General features: G+C 38.4%; 1 protein-coding gene across 1 annotated transcript in view; it reads left to right on the top strand.

Moving 5' to 3' along the window:
- LOC107597514 (pleckstrin homology-like domain family B member 1) overlaps positions 1-21,795 on the top strand; it is a 91,300-nt gene that overhangs the window by 27,352 nt on the left and 42,153 nt on the right. The window contains exons 6-10 of the mRNA XM_016288611.1: positions 3,534-5,035; positions 16,439-16,705; positions 17,860-18,006; positions 18,207-18,344; positions 18,788-18,847. Coding sequence (XP_016144097.1) covers positions 3,534-5,035; positions 16,439-16,705; positions 17,860-18,006; positions 18,207-18,344; positions 18,788-18,847 — 2,114 coding nt within the window. The remainder of the gene's footprint in view (positions 1-3,533; positions 5,036-16,438; positions 16,706-17,859; positions 18,007-18,206; positions 18,345-18,787; positions 18,848-21,795) is intronic.

Here is a 21,795-nt window from a genome sequence, read left to right as displayed (position 1 = left end):
ACACAGCAGCCAATGTTTAAACAGAGATTTTAAAATATGTATTGAGTTGTTTTCCTGAATTTTCCTGTTGTGTGGCAGAAAAGGACAAGTACAGCATATAAACACAGCTGGTGCAGTATATTTCCTGAGCTGGTAATAAATTCTCTCCACCATGAAACACTATTTTTGCAAACAACATACCCGCTGCATTCCTGTTCAATATTTATTTTTCTTATTTTCCAAGTGCCTTAATGATCTAAAACTACATAGCTAAAATAATTTAGATTTTTCAGACTCTATAAATCAGTCTTTAAACAAATTCCAGATGCCAAAAGCACATGGACAGCTTTATGTACATGCCTTTTGTACAAGAACCTTAAAGGAATAGTTCACCCAAAAATGAACATTCTGTCATCATTTACTCACTCTCAAGTTGTTCCAAACAGTTGCTGGTAGCCATTGACTTCCATAGTATGGGAAATATACTATGGAAGACAATGGCTACCAGCAACTGTTCGGTTATCAACATTCTTCAAAATATCTTCAGAAGAAAGAAACTCATACAGGTTTGGAATGACACGAGGGTGAGTAAATTATTACAGATTTTTTGGGTGTACCATCCTTTTAAGATGCGTGCATCTAAACTCTTGTGCATAAAGCATGTATATAAAGCAGTCCTTGTGCTTTTGGCAACTGATATTTGTTTATAGACTGATGTATAGAGAAAAGAACCCCCTTCACACGTTCTCTGTGCCAGAGCTATTTCCTTATCCATCTTTCTTCCAGTCCAGACAGCTTTGTTGGCCATGCACTGCTTATTTAAAGTTGAGGGGTATCTTTTACAATATCTATATTTATTTCACCACCCACCCTGCTCTCCAGTCCCCTCCTCACTGTTCCCCTCATATTCTCCCAATATCCGGCTGCCTCATTCCCACACAGCAGGTCTGCTTGATGTTCTTGATGATATTTCAGTATTACTCAGAGAAGTGTGCGATATAGTCACAGATATGCTTTTATTGCTGTCTGTCTACATTATCCCAGTTATTACTTGGCAACTAAAATAAATATTATATTATATTATATTACATTATATTATATATTATGTTATATTATATTAAGCTAGTATGTACAGCATATCAGCTGCCAGTTTAGAAATTCTCATATAAAACATTTTGAGAAAAAAAGAAACATTTTTTTATTTAAACTTAGTCACATCAGTGTCCATGTGAATTGATCTTGAAAATGTGCACTGTTGCTTTAAGTATGTAGACCCCGCCCCGTGCAGCCAGCAGTCAGTCACATCAGCACCGTGGACAGGGGAGGGAGGGGGACTCAGCGATGGTGTAGCGGCGCCAGGCTCACCAAGCCCGGCTGGAATATCTCATCTGCGGCGTTTTATACTCCTGCCTGGGTACCGTGTGGCCGGTACAGCTGGCCTAGGTCTCGAACCGGAATGCGGGAGCCGTACTTTTGAAACTGAGCTCGGTTCTGGGTTATAAACCAAGCGCAGCGGCTTAGCGTTTCCTCAGGCGTGTTCTCATCTGTAAGTACTGGTCGTTATAGAAGCTGTATATGTGTCAGATCGCATACGGACGTACTATATGTAACATATGTATCCTTTTATAGTCGCGACTTGACAAGCTGACATGTATCAGTCACATTTAAGCCTGTCTTTATAACCATTGTATCGGTGTGCTTGTGCTTTCTTGAAACCGTTTCTTGTTCAGTGGGATTTAAATGGAAAATTGAGCCAGAGTAACTGTCAGCTGCTCTGACTTATTTCAAAACCACGATGACTATAAAAAAAATAATAAATAACAACATTTAGAAAGGGGGTTGTGTTTTATGCATTATTTGTGAGGAGTTTGAACTGGGAGTGTTTTGTAATCAGGAGAGATTTGTGGGATAGAAACGCAAACACTGAGCTGGTAAGAGCAAGATTGATCAAGTTGTGGATGTTGTGAAATCAGTTCTGTGACTGACTCAGAATCAGTCTTATGTATACATAACACCTACTGTATGTAATAAGTTTGATACAGCTTTAAAACGTTTACATCTGGAGTGTTATATGAAAATAGTAATAATGTTCTGATGAATTGACAGGGAAAAATCATAAATTTGGCATTATTTTGACATTATTTTAAATATAGTGGATTAGAACAGAAGTTTTCAAACTTTTGTGATGCCAAGGACCTCCAAATATGAAGATTGCTGTACCAGGGATCCTAATGTTATATGTTTAAACTTGAGGACAAGTATTTTCAGTTAAATTTTATTTAGAATTTAATCAGATTTATTTGAACTGGATTGCTTTTCACTGTAAAAATTGTTCCAAAGCAGAATATTACTATAATATTACATTGCAGACCCCTAGCTCCCCCTTGCAGACCCCCTGGGGTTTCCCGGACCCCAGTTTGAAAACCACTGGTTTAAATAATGACCATTTTTACTTTGTAGGTCTGTCTTAGCAGATTAACCATTTACATTGGAGTTGGTCTGTTGCCTGAGAGATAGATTGAATTACCAGCAGGGCTGTCTGTGATTTAGCTATATGAGCAGTGAGCACGTATTCATTTGACGTTTATCCTCTCAGGCTGGAGCCTGGCAGGCTTTCTCTCTGAATTTCCATTTTGGTAACCACTATTTCTACTTGAGCATTCGTCTTTTGTGGGTTTGGCAGCAGTGTTAAACTTGTAGGCTGTTGAATGGGGCTAATGGATTAAATGCATATCTGCAGTGCCAAAGGAGCTGCAGGTACTTGCGTTAAAAGCTCAGGTGTAGTACTGAGGATAATAGTTGGGGTTAGGTGGGGTGAAGAAGCCAAATGCATCCACTTACTCGTAAGTGCTTTTCCTGTTTTCTGCACTCAGTTGGGCTATCTGGCTAGTGATGGGAATTCTGAATCGTTATTGAGAATCGATTCTTTCAAGTTTCAGTTAACTAGTTCAGCATTTTTTTTTTACATCATGTAGTTGTCATCACATGGTCCCTGACATCTTGACATGGTATTCATGGTCAAGTAAAGATATACGAAAGCACGTATGGCAGATTTATTATGGGTTTTCTATTAAGTTTAAGTAATTTGAAGCCTAAATATTATATTAAACAACTATAAATTCACTTAAATTTATTTGCTGAAGATTCTGTAAAAGCTGTTTATTAAAAACCAACAAACCATTAACAGAGTCATTAACATATTTCTAGTATGTTTTATTTGTAACATTTCTGCTATTCCACTAAAGTAACTTACTTTTAGCCCAATCAGTCAAAGCCTTAAATATTGTCCAACTACTCACTACCAGCTTGTCCATTATTTAAAAAAAAAGAAAAAAAAAGACTGTTCTCCAGTGATTTGGTGAGCTGTTGACTCAAAAACCTTTCAATCTAATATGAGGACAAATTATTCAGAATGGTTTTGTGAGCCATTTCCACTGATTCAGAGGAAAGATTTGTTTATTAATCAATTGCGGCTACACCTTAACTGTTCTAGAAGATATGGATTTAGATTTTTGTGTATGGCAAAGGCTTATGACTGTTATCTTTTCCTTCAGATTCCGAGAACCTGGTTAATGGGAACCACTCGTCAGGAGTGCCAAAATCTCACTTGGTCTCCAACGAGAGAGTGCGCCCTGAGCACAGTGCCATCGTCAGTTCCATTGAGAAAGACCTTCAGGACATTATGGACTCATTAGTCATGGATGACCCTCAGCCCTCTTCCTCTGAGTCAAAGAAGCCCTCTGGTCAGCCCATCTCCCAGTCTCCCTTGTCCCCCATGTTAAATGGAGGGGGGCGCTTCCTTCTCTCACCCCCAATGAGCCCTGGTGCTATGTCTGTGGGCTCCAGTTATGAGAATACCTCCCCTCCTTTCTCTCCTCTCTCATCCCCATCAGCTGCCAGCAGTGGCAGCTACACCAGTATTTCTCCGAGTGGTTGTCAGGACCAGCTTCACACGCTTCCTCCTGTACCAGTGAGGTCTTCTAGTTACAATTACACCAGCCAGCCACCCATACCTCAGCCACGGACCATACTGCCAAGCTATTCAGGTGGTAACAGTGGGTCAAAGGTGCCTGAGAGTCCCAGACTCCAGCGAAAGGCTCTTTTAGAAGCACCGCCAAGCCCAAAGCCAAGTCGTAGGGGGTTGAACCAAGACAGCTCGGTGGCTAAAACCCCAGACAGCCCCATACAGACTCACATTCTGCCCTCAGTCTCCATCTCTACTGCTCCGACTGATTACCCATCTGTCAGTCGGGTTCCAGTTCCCGGCAGTCCCAGACTGACCCCCAAATTCTCCACTGCATCCCCATCCTCCTCACCTTCTAGCCTTAGAACCAAAACTGCCATTGTTCTACAGGATCGGCCCTCAAGTCCTTTCCGGGAGCAGCCTCAGCCGGATCGTTCCTTGACCTCTAGCCCCTCTAAACAACTCTCCCCACCCTCACGATCTTTCCAGCCCCCTTTGGACCCCATTGTCCACATCATTCAGGGTGGACCTCCACACCCGCATCCTCACACATTGCAGCCTCCAGAAAGTCCGCGGCTGGCCCGCAGGAACCTTGAAGGGAATAGCATGAGGGAGCTTCCCCCTCTTAGCCCCTCCATAGCTCGCAAGGGGGTTCCTGTGCTCCCTGGAGCTCTACCAGGAACCCTGCGGACTCCAGAGAGTCCATCCCCAAGAATGGTGCCAGAGAGTCCCAGACTCAGGCGGAAAGCAGGGTCTCCTACAGAAGAACCATTCAGCCCTCGTGGGATGCGTGCTCGTAGTCCTTCACCCACTTCTAGACTGATGGGGGAAGGCAATGGATGGAGGGGCAGTTTTGGGAACTCGCTCTCTTCTGCCTTTAGCCTGGGTTCTCTGCCTGGGTCATCGCCCCAATCCAGTCCCAGGAGCCACAGAAAGATGTCAGTGGGCCACAGGGACCTCCGGATGCCTCACCCTGGTATGAGGGAGCGCAAAAATAGCATCACAGAGATCAGCGACAACGAGGATGACCTTCTGGAGTACCACCGGCGCCAAAGAGAAGAACGACTCAGGGAGCAAGAAATGGAGAGGCTGGTGAGTGAGATGCAGTAGTACCTTTACATGCATTTATATAACACAATATCAAACCAAGTCTTCATACAGTATATCCACTAAAATGACCTCGTCACCAAAGTAAATTGCAGTTAGCTCTGAGGAAAGCTCTAACATCATTTGTTTGAAGATGCCCACTTGAAAGCCACATCATAGTATAAAGAATTCTTCTAAGAAATACTCCTCTGTTTGTACATGTCAAGTAGAGTGCTGCCTCTGCATGTCTTCCAATGATATGTAAATTGCAAGTTTCTGCAGTTAATATTTTCCAGAAAGTGCACACTGATGGCTGTATCTAATCTTAACACACCTAGCAAGCATTAGCAATTGTGCTTTTGGTGAGAATGCAGGACATTTGGAGGAAATGCTACTACTCGTCTCGGCAGAACTGACACACACTGACTAATCTGCTGTCGTGCTGAGGCAGAGGCCTCTGATTTTACCATGGCAACCCCATTGTTTGTTTGACTGCAGTCTGGAGGCTAAATCTGAGCCGCAATGAGCAAAGGTGGCGGATTTAAAATCGGATACTAACAAGGGGTCCTATGCTAAGCAACTGGCATTGAGATTAATGCGATTCCTAATGGATAGGTTTTCAGGAGTAGAGGTGTACAGGTTTTTATTAGTAGTGATGCACCTAAATCAATGCAGTAGTGATGTAGCCACCTCTTGATATTTCAGCCATACAAATTTTACATATTGCTATTCTAACATCATTTTTGGTCACAGTGAAGCGCATCCACACTGCTGACATTTTTACTTGTTGTAGCTTAACCACGTTGTGTGTACGCACCTTCGTAGAAATGCCACTGTTTTGGTCAATGGTTCGGCCGAAACCATTTTTTTTTGTGTGCTGAATATTCTTGGTGGTTGACATTTGTTCTTTAAACACAATTTAGTGTTCTGTTACAAATATCTGCATATTCTACTTTGTTATTATTGCACTAGATCACACGTAGTCAGATGCGAATAAACAAAAAGGGCTTTCTTGACAAAAAGTTCTGACTCATTCAGGATGTAGCATAATCAGAACTTCTGAGATCACCACTCAGCAAACTGTGAACATCTAAATGATTTTTCTTTTTCAAGAAAGTGTATTTTTTCTTCATTTTGTGCATGTACAGCTGAGTAAGTGTAAGCAAGTTCAGTCTGCGGTGCATAATTTATCATCCCTAAACTGCTACAAGGCTCCAGAGGGATACATAGTTATATGGCGTCAGTTACTAGAAAACCGTTCTGTCAGTCAGCTCGTGTGCCATACTGATGCCAGCCCTGCTAAAGATGACCTTGTTTTTTTTACTGAGAGCTCCCATGATGACAGCACATTTCCATTACTCCATAAAACTGACATTTGCTGCATGGGAAAAGCAGTCAGTCAGTGAGGAAGTACCACTGATCTATATAAGATTTTATAGATTAGTGGGAAGTACGCTGTTTTAGTTAAGTTTATTTACTGAGACAATTTTTTTAAGGGGAAATATAATCCAATTTGTATTTTTACTAAGATTTTTTTTTTTAGCATTTTTAGCACTGATCATTATATTATATTATATTATATTTATAATATTTTATATTATAAAGATAATTTATATTGATTCCTCTTGGTGCAGTAAACCTTGCTGACATCATTTATTATCATTTATCATTATAATAATAATAATACAAATATTTTAAAAAACAGTGAACCCCTTTAAATGAACTGGAATGGTTATAGGTTGCAGGGAGGCAGGCAGATTGATAGAAACTGTTCTACTATGAAGACGTAACCACCTCCACGTTATTGGGAGGGCAGACATGGGTCATCTGCACAGGGGACAGAAGAAGTCTGTATGACAAGCATCTGTCCCACTGCTCTCGTGGATTAGCACATTAAATATGTCTACTTTCACTGGCCACATTATGCAGATACTTAACTATGCGTGTTTGTAACAGATAGAGAGGGAGGACGAGACAAGATTTTTTTTTTTAGCATTTTTAGCACTGATCATTATATTATATTATATTATATTTATAATATTTTATATTATAAAGATAATTTATATTGATTCCTCTTGGTGCAGTAAACCTTGCTGACATCATTTATTATCATTTATCATTATAATAATAATAATACAAATATTTTAAAAAACAGTGAACCCCTTTAAATGAACTGGAATGGTTATAGGCTGCAGGGAGGCAGGCAGATTGATAGAAACTGTTCTACTATGAAGACGTAACCACCTCCACGTTATTGGGAGGGCAGACATGGGTCATCTGCACAGGGGACAGAAGAAGTCTGTATGACAAGCATCTGTCCCTCTGCTCTCGTGGATTAGCATATTAAATATGTCTACTTTCACTGGCCACATTATGCAGATACTTAACTATGCATGTTTGTAACAGATAGAGAGGGAGGACGAGACAAGAGGTATTGTAATTCATTAACCCGGCATGCAACTGCGTTTTGACCCAGTAAAGTGCAATTAGAATCTTTTTGATGAAGATAAAAGCAGTATCCTCTGACACACAAGATGCATATAAGCTCCCTCTGGACCATTTTGTTGATGGTTTAATGTGTTTGCTTCCTGGGTTCTTGCAGTTCAGTGTAAAATGAGTTATCTGCTCTGGGACAGATTAATGCTGATTCTCCTCACAACAAGAGAGAGAGAGAGAGAGTATTTGGGGAAAAGAGACAGTTAACTGACTTTCTGTGGCACTGATTATCTGGGTCAGTGCAGACTTTACTCATTCTAACCCGGCTCTTGTAATCAAGACAGTGAAGAACAACACTGAGTAGCTTACAAAAAAAAATTTGAATTTCGAATATTCGTCGAATTTAAAATTAAAATCCACATTCACACACAAGATGCATATAAGCTCCCTCTGGACCATTTTGTTGATGGTTTAATGTGTTTGCTTCCTGGGTTCTTGCAGTTCAGTGTAAAATGAGTTATCTGCTCTGGGACAGATTAATGCTGATTCTCCTCACAACAAGAGAGAGAGAGAGAGAGTATTTGGGGAAGAGACAGTTAACTGACTTTCTGTGGCACTGATTATCTGGGTCAGTGCAGACTTTACTCATTCTAACCCGGCTCTTGTAATCAAGACAGTGAAGAACAACACTGAGTAGCTTACAAAAAAAAATTTGAATTTCGAATATTCGTCGATTTTAAAATAAAAATCCACATTCGAATGCAAAAACGTTGGAGGCAGCCTTAGGCACTTGAGATGTGATGGCGATGTAAGTGTCGTTGCATTATAATGTTTTTGTTTGCCTATCCAGTTGAAACCACTAGATGCGGCACTGCTGCGTTGTTCATTAAAAATACTGCGGAAAAAGAGAACATCAATGCGGAGAAGATCTTGTTTACATCAAAACTGAAACCAAGCAGTTCACACAGGACACATATTTTGTGCATTTTCTAGAGGGACATCTATCACCGTTGCACTCACGTCTCGTACAAAAGAGTGGCACTAGAAAGCCATGTAAAATTAATGCAAGTTTAACTTAAAAAAACATATATTGAGACTTTATGGCTGGGGTTTTTTCCTATCCCACTGCATCTTTTAAATGAAAAATGTACTCTGTGTGATCGGCTTTCCGCCCTTTGTATTAAACTATGCATACATACTGTACATGATGCTGTTTTGTTTATAGTTTTTTAAGTAACTTAATTAATTATAATTGGTTTATAAACATTATTTTAAACAATTTTCACTTTTTTCACAGATAGTCATTTTATCTTATGCTTTGAATAAACGTTCATTAGTAATATTTTTCTCGATGCGCCCTCTTGTGGCCTCAGGCGGGAAGCCAAAAGCTTTTCTTCACCCTAATTGAAATTATGCATTTTAAATTCGAATATAATTAGAATTTTGATCATATTTAAGTTCAAAATTTGAAATTAGTTTTTCAGCCATTTTGACAGCCCTAACACCGAGCGCCCTTAGCAACAACACATCGAGTTATATAAAGCAATATTCAAGGATTCTCAAAAAGATCTGTTTGACATTTGCACAGGTGACTTTGTAATCCTGAAAGATACAGATATCGATACTAGAGTTTGATACTTACAGTACATGACAGTCGCTTGTGGTGCTTGATTTCCATTGTTCAGATTAATAAAGTCTTGTGATTTTATTTGTGATGCAAGTATCATTAGTAGCTATTGTTCATACTTAATGTTAAAGATTTGAACAAACCCTAAAGTATCAAACTTAATTACATAGATCGTCCCACATGTTTGCAACCAACACAAATTAAACCTCAGTTCATACAATTTGTTGAGGAGAGTGAACCGACAATTATGTTTCTTTTAATTTTCCCTGATGGTGTTTTGTCTTTGTGTGTATGACCCTGTGCACGGTTTGTATATGAGAATTGTCCATTTTGGACAGGGGATATTTTTTTTTACAGTGTAGCAGGAAAATATAAATGTGTGAGATAAAATATAAATTCTTCTTCTGCCCTTGAGCAGAGACCCTTCTGTCCCTCCACACTGGTGTTTTTGAAAAGAGCTGGCAGTGAAACTCTTACTGTTCAAAAGCGTGCCAAGGGATTCACACAAGCGGCAGTTAGTTCTGTCCTCCTCTGCATCTCGATGCTCTAAACTTGGCCATGAAATTACACAATAAGCCAAACTGATAAACCTGAAGAGGCCACAGGCCACACTATATCCTTACCTTTATAGTGCATTTGTACAGATAACAGGCAAGGTCTAATAGTAACCACTATTTATGTCTTGTTCTTTTTGCCAGGTATCTGAAGGCTTTTAGAGAGGGCCCTGTTTTCTATCTTTGGTCGCAGAGGATAATGCATCAGTTATGTGAATTATATGCCACTATTCTGTACAATACTCAAGTACAAGTTTTCTGTTTATTAGGCCACAAGTAGACCTTTATGTGTACTTTCAGACACACAAGGGCAAGTAGTCTTTGAAGAAATGAATAAAAAAAAAAAAAAACCTTATTTAGGTTCTCGAATACTGTGTGTTTATTTATGGAGTTATTGATGAGTCAAGGACTAATTTGTATATTTCTCCATGGCATTTTTTGGACTCCTCATTTTGAGGGTGAAGTTTCCCATGTTTCACAACTGTGTATGTCTAGACATTTTTGTCTATTCCAAAAATATAGCCTTAAACTCTGTGTGAAATTAGAGGTCCCCATCATTTTGGAGTGCACCACGAACAGATGCATCTGGTCCTGTTGACTTGGCTTGTGGTAATGTGCTGTTTTTCAAAGACATTTAGTAAGAATGCAGTCAGTTGTCTATGTTGTTTAAAATATCACATATTTCAGCAACAGAAGTGTCGTCCCAGGATGTTTACTGGAGGACTTAATGCTACTGTGCTTGATTTAGTCTGTAGTCTGTGTTTGAAAATATTAGGATGTTTTTCACACTGTGGGTTTTCTGCAGCCAAGCTTTGAAAAGAGGAAAGAGAAAGACTTATTTATTCCTCCATGAACATTCATTCATTCATTCATTCATTCATTCTTTCATTCTATCTGTATCTATAAGGAAACCATTTATAGGTTTATTTTCCCAAAAGTGATAAGTGATGTGAGTGACATTGGCTCAACCAGTGGCATGAGTTTGGGGTCGGACTATCCATTTGTTCAACCAATGGCAGATGGTAGAGTATTGAAAATGTTTTTTTATTTTTTATTTTGCAATTCAAGTTTCCCATGTTTCACAACTGTGTATGTCTAGACATTTTTGTCTATTCCAAAAATATAGCCTTAAACTCTGTGTGAAATTAGAGGTCCCCATCATTTTGGAGTGCACCACGAACAGATGCATCTGGTCCTGTTGACTTGGCTTGTGGTAATGTGCTGTTTTTCAAAGACATTTAGTAAGAATGCAGTCAGTTGTCTATGTTGTTTAAAATATCACATATTTCAGCAACAGAAGTGTCGTCCCAGGATGTTTACTGGAGGACTTAATGCTACTGTGCTTGATTTAGTCTGTAGTCTGTGTTTGAAAATATTAGGATGTTTTTCACACTGTGGGTTTTCTGCAGCCAAGCTTTGAAAAGAGGAAAGAGAAAGACTTCATTCATTCATTCATTCTATCTGTATCTATAAGGAAACCATTTATAGGTTTATTTTCCCAAAAGTGATAAGTGATGTGAGTGACATTGGCTCAACCAGTGGCATGAGTTTGGGGTGGGACTATCCATTTGTTCAACCAATGGCAGATGGTAGAGTATTGAAAATGTTTTTTTATTTTTTATTTTGCAATTCAGTTTAGGCACAGAAATGACACATTTCAGTTCAAAATGTGTGCGTGTGTGTGTGTGTGTGTGTGTGTGTATGTGTATGTGTGCGTGTGTGTGTATGTGTATGTGTGTGTGTGTTTAAGAAGAATAGAGGGGGGAAAGTATATTTTATAGTTATAGTTTTTCAACATGTGAAAAGAAGATGTTTAAAAACTTATTTTTATATTAATTTTATTTAATGGAAAATATATACAAATAGGCATGTGACAGTGCTGAGAGCTCACAATATCACACTTTAAAATCTTTTGGATGTTTGTTTTGGATAGCCAGAACGGAAGCAACTGAAGTCTGTCTGGTTAAAGGTATTCAAGCAGTCCGGGCATGTCACAGCAGTAAGAGTCGCACTGTGACCCTGTCACACATTTAGAGAGAGGAAAAAGGTCAGGGAGAGCAGGAGAGAGCCTCTGACATGACTGGGGGTTTGAGAGGCTCTGAAAAAGGATTTGAGGAGCTGTAGGTTTGTGTGTGTGTCATTCCAGACAGAGGGAAGACAGTGGAATGTAAGAGCTGGGATCAGAAGGCAAAGTCCATGTCTCCTGAGCTCTGATTGGTCCTTGTGTGGTTGGAATGCATAAAAATGTGTGAGAGCTGGAATGTTTCTCCAAATGTCATATCTCAGTTTTTGTTTGGGCTTCCAGTATTACTAATAACCGTTTATGTTCAATACCTGAGATATTTTCACTTTGGATACGTTCGTACAGCAGTTGAATAGGGCCCATTATTTTCTCTTCACATGACACAGAATTTAAATGTTTTTTTATTTATATTTTTTTCTGTATGACGGTATGAATCTGACATTTTTAAATTCCCGGGACTCTTAAACAGCAGTAATTTTATGTTTTCTTCTTCTTCTACTTCTACTACTTTTTCTTTTTAGTCAGGGAAACCGAAATGAGGTTCTTTTTTTTCGTGTTTAATTCATATTTTTGTTCTTAAACACTGAATGCCATCAGTTTTGGAATTAATATGATTTTTACATCAATCTACATTTGCATTTAGCATAATATTGCGGTTGATTTACTTTTAAAATAATTCATGAATTACACTATATTAAGCATTGCACAAAAAAGGCAAATATAAATATATATGCATGCATTTAAAATATATAAATATTATTCAATAAGTTATATTTATTATATTAATTGGTTGTTATTATTATTGGATGTACACTATTGATCAATGGCTTTGAGCAACAACAGAAAGTAAAACTAAAAGTTATTAGACAATAAAGAACAATGTTAATGATAATTACATGAATGGAACTTCAAAGTTTTTATAATTTGATATAAGTTGTATATAATATTAATTACGTGTTAAGTTATATTATTGAAATTTGAGCATCATGCCAAGTTAGGAAGGTTGTGTAAAGATCATTTTAACTTCTTATTTAACTGGATTAGAGTAGAAACTCAGAATTGGCCACTTTACAGATCAGTGTAAATAGAACCATTGCCAATTTCCTGAAATGGTCACACCTGAGTGAGAAGTGTGCCTTTAAGACACACGCTCACCAAAAACTCATAGCAAAGTGGGGAGATTTGTAAACAGAGAGCTACGTCTGTTCATTGCTGTCATCTGGAAAGTATAAAGTGCTTAACAGTTATCCTACATACCCGTTCAGTGGAAACCATCTATATTTTTCCATCTGGCATTCAGCAAGTAGCATTTGACTGAATTGTAATTTTCATATTAACCAGTCTCAAAGAGAACATCTGACCAGCATCCACACAAACGGTGTTGTTGTTTAGTAAGCACTGACCCCTGAGTGGGTTACAATGAATGGTGTTAAAACTTGTGTCTGGGCCTCCCCTCCCATATGTTTCAAAACCTTGATAGATAAAACAAGACATCCATTTCAATAAGCCTCTTTGAACATTGAATCATATCATCATTAGCAGCAACCAGCAGAGAAATGAGCCAGATGAGCCAGATGTAGTGCGATCATACCTACTGTGACAAGCTGTGAGAAAACGGACCAGAGAGTGTATGTGTGTGTGTGTGTGTGTGTGTGTGTGTTGGAGGCGGAGGGACTAGGGGCTTTATTTGTTCATCTGTCTCAGCGTGTGTGTGAGTTCTGGAGAGCTACTCAATGAGGAAACATCTGAGAGAACCACAGGACTCGAACTAGTGTGCTACTTTTAACACGTCACCATGAGGGTGAGTGAGTGGTTTTCAATGCATTCTTTTATCTGAGTTAATTTTACTGTGCATATAAAGTGTATTTAATCCAAATGTACCATAAACTAGTGTTTAATTATTACTAATATTGTACTTTTACACACATTAGTCTGACTTATAGTGTGTTGTCATATATTGGTATTTACATATATGTATTTAGTCGTATTCCCTCATGTGTTGTATTAGCGCTCCTTTACAGCACAATTAAAAAATGTATTGCTTTAGAAGTGTTCAGGTAGCGCTGGCTTTGATTGAAAACATTCATCAAGCCTGGCTGTAAACTCCAGGATCAGAGTCTCAACAGGCCTGGATGGAAGCAGATCAAATGATTAGACTCCCTCCTACGGTTCCCTCAGCCTCTGTGTGTTTCAGAGCACTTTTAATACTCAGGGTGTGCCATGATCTTAAACGATTTCCTTCCCCTAGGGGGACCAGCTAATGACAACTACAGAGGGCCCTTTTAAACTCATAAATGAGTGTTATGCACATTGGGGTCTGTTGTAGTCCTGGTCTAAAGTGGGACTAAACATCTCTTTTAGAACTGAGAACATCTGTGTTCAAGGTCTTAACAGTTTTTGATCGAAAAATCTCTAAAAATGGGAGATGTTGCTCTTGGCCCTTAAGCAGAGATAATTAGCTGTTACAGTATACAGCAATTATTGGTGCAAATTGTAGTTGACGAGAAACTTTCTGTGATATCACCTCTTTAGTATTAGAAGGGCGTTTGGGTTGTTAAGGAGCCTGGAAGCCTGAGGAATGAAAGCACAGGGGCTTTTCGTAATTCAGACGTGTAATTTTCTTGATGAGACAGCCTTGTCAGGTGAAGACATGTTGATGTGGTTCTGATAGGTGATTGAACATTCTTTTCATCTTTTCATATTTTTAAGTGATTTATGTCACAGCGGATCAGTTTCAATGGTCTCTCTGAGCCACCTATTTAAATTCAAGCTAAAATCATTTTCATTTGGTAATTTGGATGGAAGATTTTGGTGCTTTTTGATATAGAAACATCTCTCTATCTGTGATTCGGTAGTTTGATGGGAAAGGGCCATGGGAACAGTCTAAACCGATTCCCCTCAGCCATGTTTCTCGTTTCAGTGTGATCCTGGAGATTCGGGGGGGCTGATGATTACAGGCTGAGCTAATTAAGGGTTTGTAGAAAACTCATCACAGTCCTCCACAAATCACACTGTGCTCATCTAGTAGTCTCTAGAGCACATCAAAGAGAGCACACACAACCTGCTGGAGTACCAGCATGCCTCTTTTTGTTTATCTTCCTTTTCTGCCTTGGATTTAATCATGTGCAATTATTTTACATCCTACAGCAAGGTTTTGTAGTCAAGGTTTGTGATGGAGCGGCTCGAGAGAGATTGATATTTTATGAAAATTAAATATGTATTTTAAATGTATACTACCATTTAAAAGTGTGGGGTCAGTAAGATTTCTTAAAGTTTTATATACTTGCCAAGGCTGCATTTATTTGATCAAAATAGAGTAAAAACAATAATATTGTGATATATTTCTAGAATTACTAGCATTTCTTAAAATCTCAAAAGGAAATATTTATTAAGTAATTATATAATTTAGATCCTAGGATAAAAGTTTGTAAGATAATAAAGAGAAATTATACAGATTATGGGAAGTCTGTGTAATATTCACATATTGACATAGTGAAAACAAATATAGTTAAATGTATTTGAAATTCTTTTGTGCAATTTTTTTGTGCTAAGTATACTACAAATACATTTGCATATTTATGTGCTTAATAAAAATACCCTGCAATTGTACTTTTGGTATACTAAACTGGTATACTTAAAGTCTGCTAAATTGGAACAACTGATTTTGTGCTTAATGCACTTTAATTGTGTGGAAATAGTGTTGAGGTCCAACTAAAGATATACTTAAGAATATTTGATTGTGCTAAAGTGGAACTATTGCAATGTATACTTCAGGTACACTTTAAATATCTCGCATTTAAAGACTGATATTATACAGTGATCATACAATCCTTATTAATAGTGATATTAAAACACATTTTAGGCATAAGAAATGTGCATTGTACTATAAAGAAATTCTCCAAATTAAGTTTCATTATTATTTTATACCAGTAAGTCTTAAGTGATATGTCAGTAAATATGTTAATAGTATACTTGAAGTATACTTAGAATGAAATACATGAATTTTAAATAAATCATGTCATATGATTTTATACTAGGGGAGTGTCAGCCAATCATTGAATGTCATCAAGTATATTTAAATTCCCGAGCACTCATTGTTCTCACAGTAGTAACTCAGTTTTTCAGTTAATACCTCTAAATGCCTAGCTGCATAATTTAACAAGAAACTGCACTTGCATTAATAAATTGCATTCATAGAACCCCAAAACCATTGTTAAATGTATTTTTCCACACAAAATATTACAGCCAATTTTATAAGCATTTCTAGATATTAACATATCGTAAAAACATTAAAGTTTATTTTTTCCATTTGCGTATCATAAAGACTGTGTTACTCAGCAGAGTCGGTGCCTCAGTCTGGGGCAAATGGCATGTAATGGCCAAAGGTCACACTGAAAATGTGTCATTGAGGTGGGCCCGACTCACTTAAGAGGGCAGCTGTTACCACATTCAGACCCCCCAGGCTGACATTACATGAGTTCTGTGTAGGTGTGTAGTTGTTTCAGTGTCTGCTGTAAGAGAGGGACTGTTCTGACAAGCACTGGGTGTTTGTATGTGCTGAAAGCAGGGTCGCGTCCTCTCGCTTGAGGACAGGGTCCTGATAAGAGTCTCTCCAGACAGTGGCGCTTCTGTTTATTTCCTCTCCTCTCTTCAGATCTGCATCAGTAGGATGCTGAGTGCCAGAGGCTGGCGCAGAGGAAACTAGATAACGTGAGGGAAATTTTTGCCACCCCTGACTCGTCTAATAGCTCATCTCTGTTGTGTTTTAGGAACGGCAGCGGCTGGAAACAATCTTGAACCTCTGTGCCGAGTATAACAAGGGCGACGGGCCGGCGGGAGATCTGGGGCTTGGCTCAAGGGACGGGCTTAACGTCAGACGTCCTTCCTTGGACAGTGTGAGCAGTGCTTCCATAAGGGTGACGCAGAGACATCGTCAAAGCCAAGAGGAGAACCTGAAGGAGGACAGCAGTAGCACTGAGAGTGCACAGCAGGATGGACGGACCCCACCAGCTCTGCTAAATGGACAAAATGGACAGGTCTGACTCTTTTTACTTCTTTAAATAAGAACAAATGTGGTACATATGTTTTCACTATTAGCAATGTTAGTGTTACGGGGCAGACAAGACGTGAGACGTGTGGATCCATGTGCAAGCTTTATTCACAGGCGTGGTCAGAAACAGGCATGGGTCAGACAATGGCAAACTGGTATGGAGAAGACAAGGCAAGGGCAATCCGGTAAACTAGCGAGGGTCAGTCGACGACAAACGGAATCCAACAGGGCGAGACAGAAGAGCAATCCAATAAACAGTCCAAGGTCAAAAACAAGAAGGCAAGGCAAGGCAAGGCAACACAGAGACTCGGAACAGGGTACAGGCTAAACAATAGTCGGCCGTTAGAAGGAGTGAGATGGAGTGTTAAATAGTGAGTGTGTGATATGAAACAGCTGTGTGCAATCAGTGCTGTGTGCAATCAGTGCAATGAATGATGGGATATGTAGTCCGGGGTGATATGCAACAGTGTGTAGTGCGAGAGTCAATGAAAATGGAAAGGGTGACCTCTGATGGCTAGCAGACGGAAGTTCATGGACCGGATACGTAACAGTTAGTATTTACCTTTTTAATCAATTATACAATATTAATGTGCTTTTCGTATTACATATTTGTATTATTACACTACAGTTTAAAAGTTTGGGGTCAGTAGGGGGTTTTTTTTGGATGAAATTAATGCTTTTGTTCATATTTTTATTCAAAAGTGACAGTAAAGAAATTCAAAACATTACAAAAGATTCCTATTTCAAATAAATGCTGTTCTTTTGACTTATCAAGAAATCATGAAAAAATGAATTACGGTTTCCACGAAAATGAAGTAACACAACTTTTTTTTAACATTGATAATAATAAGAAATGTTCATATTAGAATGATTTCTGAAGGATCATGTGACATTGAAAATTCATCTTTGCCATCACAGGAATAAATTGCATTTCAAAATATATTAAAATAGAAAAGAGATATTTTTAATTGTAATAATGTTTCACAATAGGACTGTTTTACTGTATTTTTGATCAATAAATTGCCTTGGTGAGCATGAGAGACTTCAAAAACATTACAAAAGAACTTACTGACCTCAAACTTTTGAGCAATAGTATATGTAAAAAGTAAATCATATAAACTGTGTGTGAATTGTATTTAGGCAGAGGACTCTCTGGGATCAGGCAGCATTGGCCGTCTGGAACTGGGATACCTGGAGGAGGAGCGAGTTCGAGTGCTGGCAAAGGTAGATGAGCTCAAAGCTCGAATCACAGAACTGGAGCAGCAACTTCAGGAGTCCAAACAGGAGGTGAGCCGCTCTTATAAACATTTTTATATAGTTAAATACACTGAAGGATATACAGGAAGTCCTTTCCTAATTATAGTGGATAAGAGTCGGAAGCAGAGGGAAGTGATGCGTAGTGGAACAGAGAATGTCAGATGGAGCTCTCGGGTGTGTTTATGTGGCCTGTGTGAGAATTGCTCTATCTGATGTGTTGATCTGGACAGGCGGAGATGGAAAGAGCTCTGCTGCAGGGAGAAAGACAGGCCGAGCTGGAGCAAATTGAGGCTGAGACAGAGATTATCAACCAGCTGCAGCGCAAACTCTGTGAACTGGAGAGCACCATTCAGAGAGAGAAAGACAAGGTAGGATACACACACCACATAAAAGTTCACCGAATGTAATTGTCCATATTCTGAACACATTTAGGCATTCATATTACATGTAGAAGTAAAAATGTTTCCATAAAGGTGTGGTCTTATTTAGCATTGCTTAGGAATCCACATCATCTCGAATTTCACATGAGGGTGAAAGATTTCCCCACGCAGATTTCGCAACTGGTAGGTTGGTCGTAAAATTGCCATGTTGACCAACAGAAATCTGCTTGATTTAAAAGTGACTTCATTGTAAGCTGTTCTTCATATGTATACACTATTGACAATAGACAATTTTTTGCTTGTGAAATTTCGCCGAAATGTGACATTTTTACATTTCAAATTTCAAATCCCCAAACTGACTGTTTTGTGTTTTATACTGTTGAGCATCTTTGGACTGAACAGCCTTTTCTGGTCTCTGACATTCCTTAAAGGCATGCCATTCTGCTGGATGGCCACTCAAGGCCCATTCTGGTCTCGATTGCCATCCCCAGGTAAAAAAAAACTAAAGAGCAACAGTGCTCATCCAAACTAGCCAAACTGCTTCCCGTTACATCTGGTCATTCTACATTCTACAATAGAGGATCTGAAGATGATAGTCACATTGAAATGCAGTTCACTGGTTTTGTTTGGGCAGAAAGCCAAGGTTCTGTCTAGTAATCAAGCATTCATTCACAAGAGGTGCTGTCTTTTTCCTCTCCTTTTGTGGTGGTTCTCATCAGGTCCTCTACAATGCTTGGCAACACTAACAAGCCTTCATTAACCTCTAATCTCCTCACTGCTTTTTTCCGCACTGACAGTCTCTCCATTTCTTCTGCTCGCCCCCTCGGGTTCAAAACTGTTTAGCTTAGCAAAACTCAGGCTTTGTGATTAGCGCACTGGCTATGAGGGACAATAGCTCCAGTGGTGCAAGACTCTGTGACTTACAGTGGGTGTCTTTTAGAATTTTTTTCTGCACGCGGTTTCAGAATTCCAGCTTTTATTTCTTATCCATCAGATTCTGGGTTTCTCTGGGTATTTTAGTCTCCTTTTTCGATTCTGCCAAGTATTAGGCTCTTGGAGATATCCTTAAAGGAACAGTTCACCCATAAATGAAAATTCTGTCATTATACCTTTTGTTATTATGGACTTACTTTCTGTTGAACGTAAAATGGGAAATTTTGAACACTGTGCTCGGCGTTCTTTCCCATGAATTTTCAGTGAATAGGAAATGAAACTTTCAAACATCAAAAAGGATGCAAAGCAACATAAAAGTATCAGTACGACCAATGCACTTTATATTCCACAAAAAGTTATGTCTTGATGACGTTAGGGGTCTTGCTTGGGAACCCAAATCACCTCTGAGTTTAAGAGAAAAGGCCAATGAAAATTGGCGAGTGGATTAAGATAGATTAAGATTAAGATAATGTTTATATCAGGTCTCCTCAATTAGTTTTCGCCGAGGGCCAAATTCTGCCAACAATACCAAGCCAAGGGCCACTGGCATATATATATATATATATATATATATATAATTGTTATTATTATTACATTTATTATATTATTGTTGCTTTTGTTAAAATAATCACAAGATGGTCACAAGATGAATATTCAGATTTATTTCCCCAGTAGTCTGTTTTATTTAAACAATTATGAAAATTTTTGCATTTAGATACAGAAGAACTTTGCCTGTTGAATATTAAAAACAAATGAACAAACAAAAAATCTGGATCTCCATGTCTGCCATGCAAATCAACTGTTCCTGCTCATTCTCAGACTGGATCTCTTCTCTCCACTTTCCCTAATTGCAGATTCAGTTATTAGATTTGTAAGTATTAATATTTTTATGCTTAGATTTTTTAACACCGTGTGTCCCAACCAGACATGACGCGATAAAAAGTATCTTTTCCATGTAGTTTTTGTCCTAACCACCCACGACAGCGACACGGGATTCTATTTTAGGAACGGTTTTTATTTTCTGCGACGTGGCAGGAACAACATACAAAATATGACAGCGATAATCTCAGGTAATGATTATGTGCTTTATTCAATGTTAAAAGTGTCTAATGTGAGTTTGAATATTATGATGCGTTATCTTTATAGCCACAGTGAAAGCAACAATAGATATTTTACCTCAGATCTTGAAAATAAATTAAAGCAAACTTTTACGTTAAAACTGTGAACTCACTGCGAACCAACATGTGTATTCCATAACAAAGATATCAGTCAGTCACTCACTCAAAACTGTTCAGTCCATTCACATTTGAATCATCTATTTTCCGTGTCCACTTTTCTTTTCTACACACTCGCCATGTTTTTGCTGTCACATCGTATCTACACTGGACGCAACAAAGCATTGCAAATCATTTGAACGTTGTGTCAGTACGTTATAAATAGAACAAGTCAGCAGTTGACTGTCGGGGATTTGTCGTGTTGCGCCGCATCCAGTGTTGACAGCATCACTGATTATAACGGGTTGCTTTTATTATTTTTAATCCGGTGTAGACACGATGTAAGTTAATGTAGCTTTCTGATGCTGCGTTTGAATTTTCATGCCACATTATTTGAAATTAGTTATGAAAAGCGCTTTACAAGTAAATCAACTCAAATTGAATTTTGCAGTTTTCTGTGAGCGTTATAGCTGATTTCACAATTTTCAGTGAAAAAGTCTTTACATAGATAGAACTGTATATATATATATATATATATATATATAAAACAGAATTGTTCATTCAGATCTTTATTGATCTGTTTGTTTGCTTTGAACCCATTGGCTTCCACCACGCTCATGTTACCAGACCGGCTGTAATTTGTACTAGATTGATCTTGACCGCAAACAATCTGTGCAGTGTTTGTGCAAACATGGAAAATTCCCCTATAAACCTCGAAAATGAATCTTTAAACAGAATCTGGTTCTGTCTGTGCTTTGATATATTGATGTTTTGACATGCTTTGAATGTTCTCATATTGGTCTGGAAAAGAAAACCATGCATGAATGCAATGTGTAGTAGAATAGCTCAACATCTAGCCTTAGAAATATCCGAGGACTAACTTAAAAAAAAATAAAAATCTGATGCATTTAGTATGATGCTATTGCAAATCTTTCTTTTTATGATAAAAGAAAGAAAAAAGGCCAGCTTCATCAAACTAGCCAATGATGCCAAACAAATCAATTCTTGCCATCTGATATAGCATAATCTCATCTAAAAAGCACATACCAGCGGAAATTTATTACATCTGAAGTCATTGACCAAGAAATGCCTGAGAACAGAAGTCTGTTTGGCCCTGTTGATGGCCTACAGTCCAGTGCCACTTAGTTTATAGTATTTTATAAGACTTAAGGCCCGTTCACACCAAGAACAATAATTATAAAGATAACTATATTAGCGTTCACACCAGCGGACGATATCATCTGTTTGTTCCATGCGCACGCTCGTCTGCCGCTTTAAATTCTTGAGCTCGT

The sequence above is a fragment of the Sinocyclocheilus grahami genome, unplaced genomic scaffold, assembly GCF_001515645.1.
Source record: "Sinocyclocheilus grahami isolate Dianchi unplaced genomic scaffold, SAMN03320097.WGS_v1.1 scaffold233.1, whole genome shotgun sequence".
Classification (NCBI taxonomy): Eukaryota; Metazoa; Chordata; class Actinopteri; order Cypriniformes; family Cyprinidae; genus Sinocyclocheilus; species Sinocyclocheilus grahami.
Note: the sequence above shows the minus strand (reverse complement) of the source record. Positions and strands in the feature narration are given on the sequence as shown.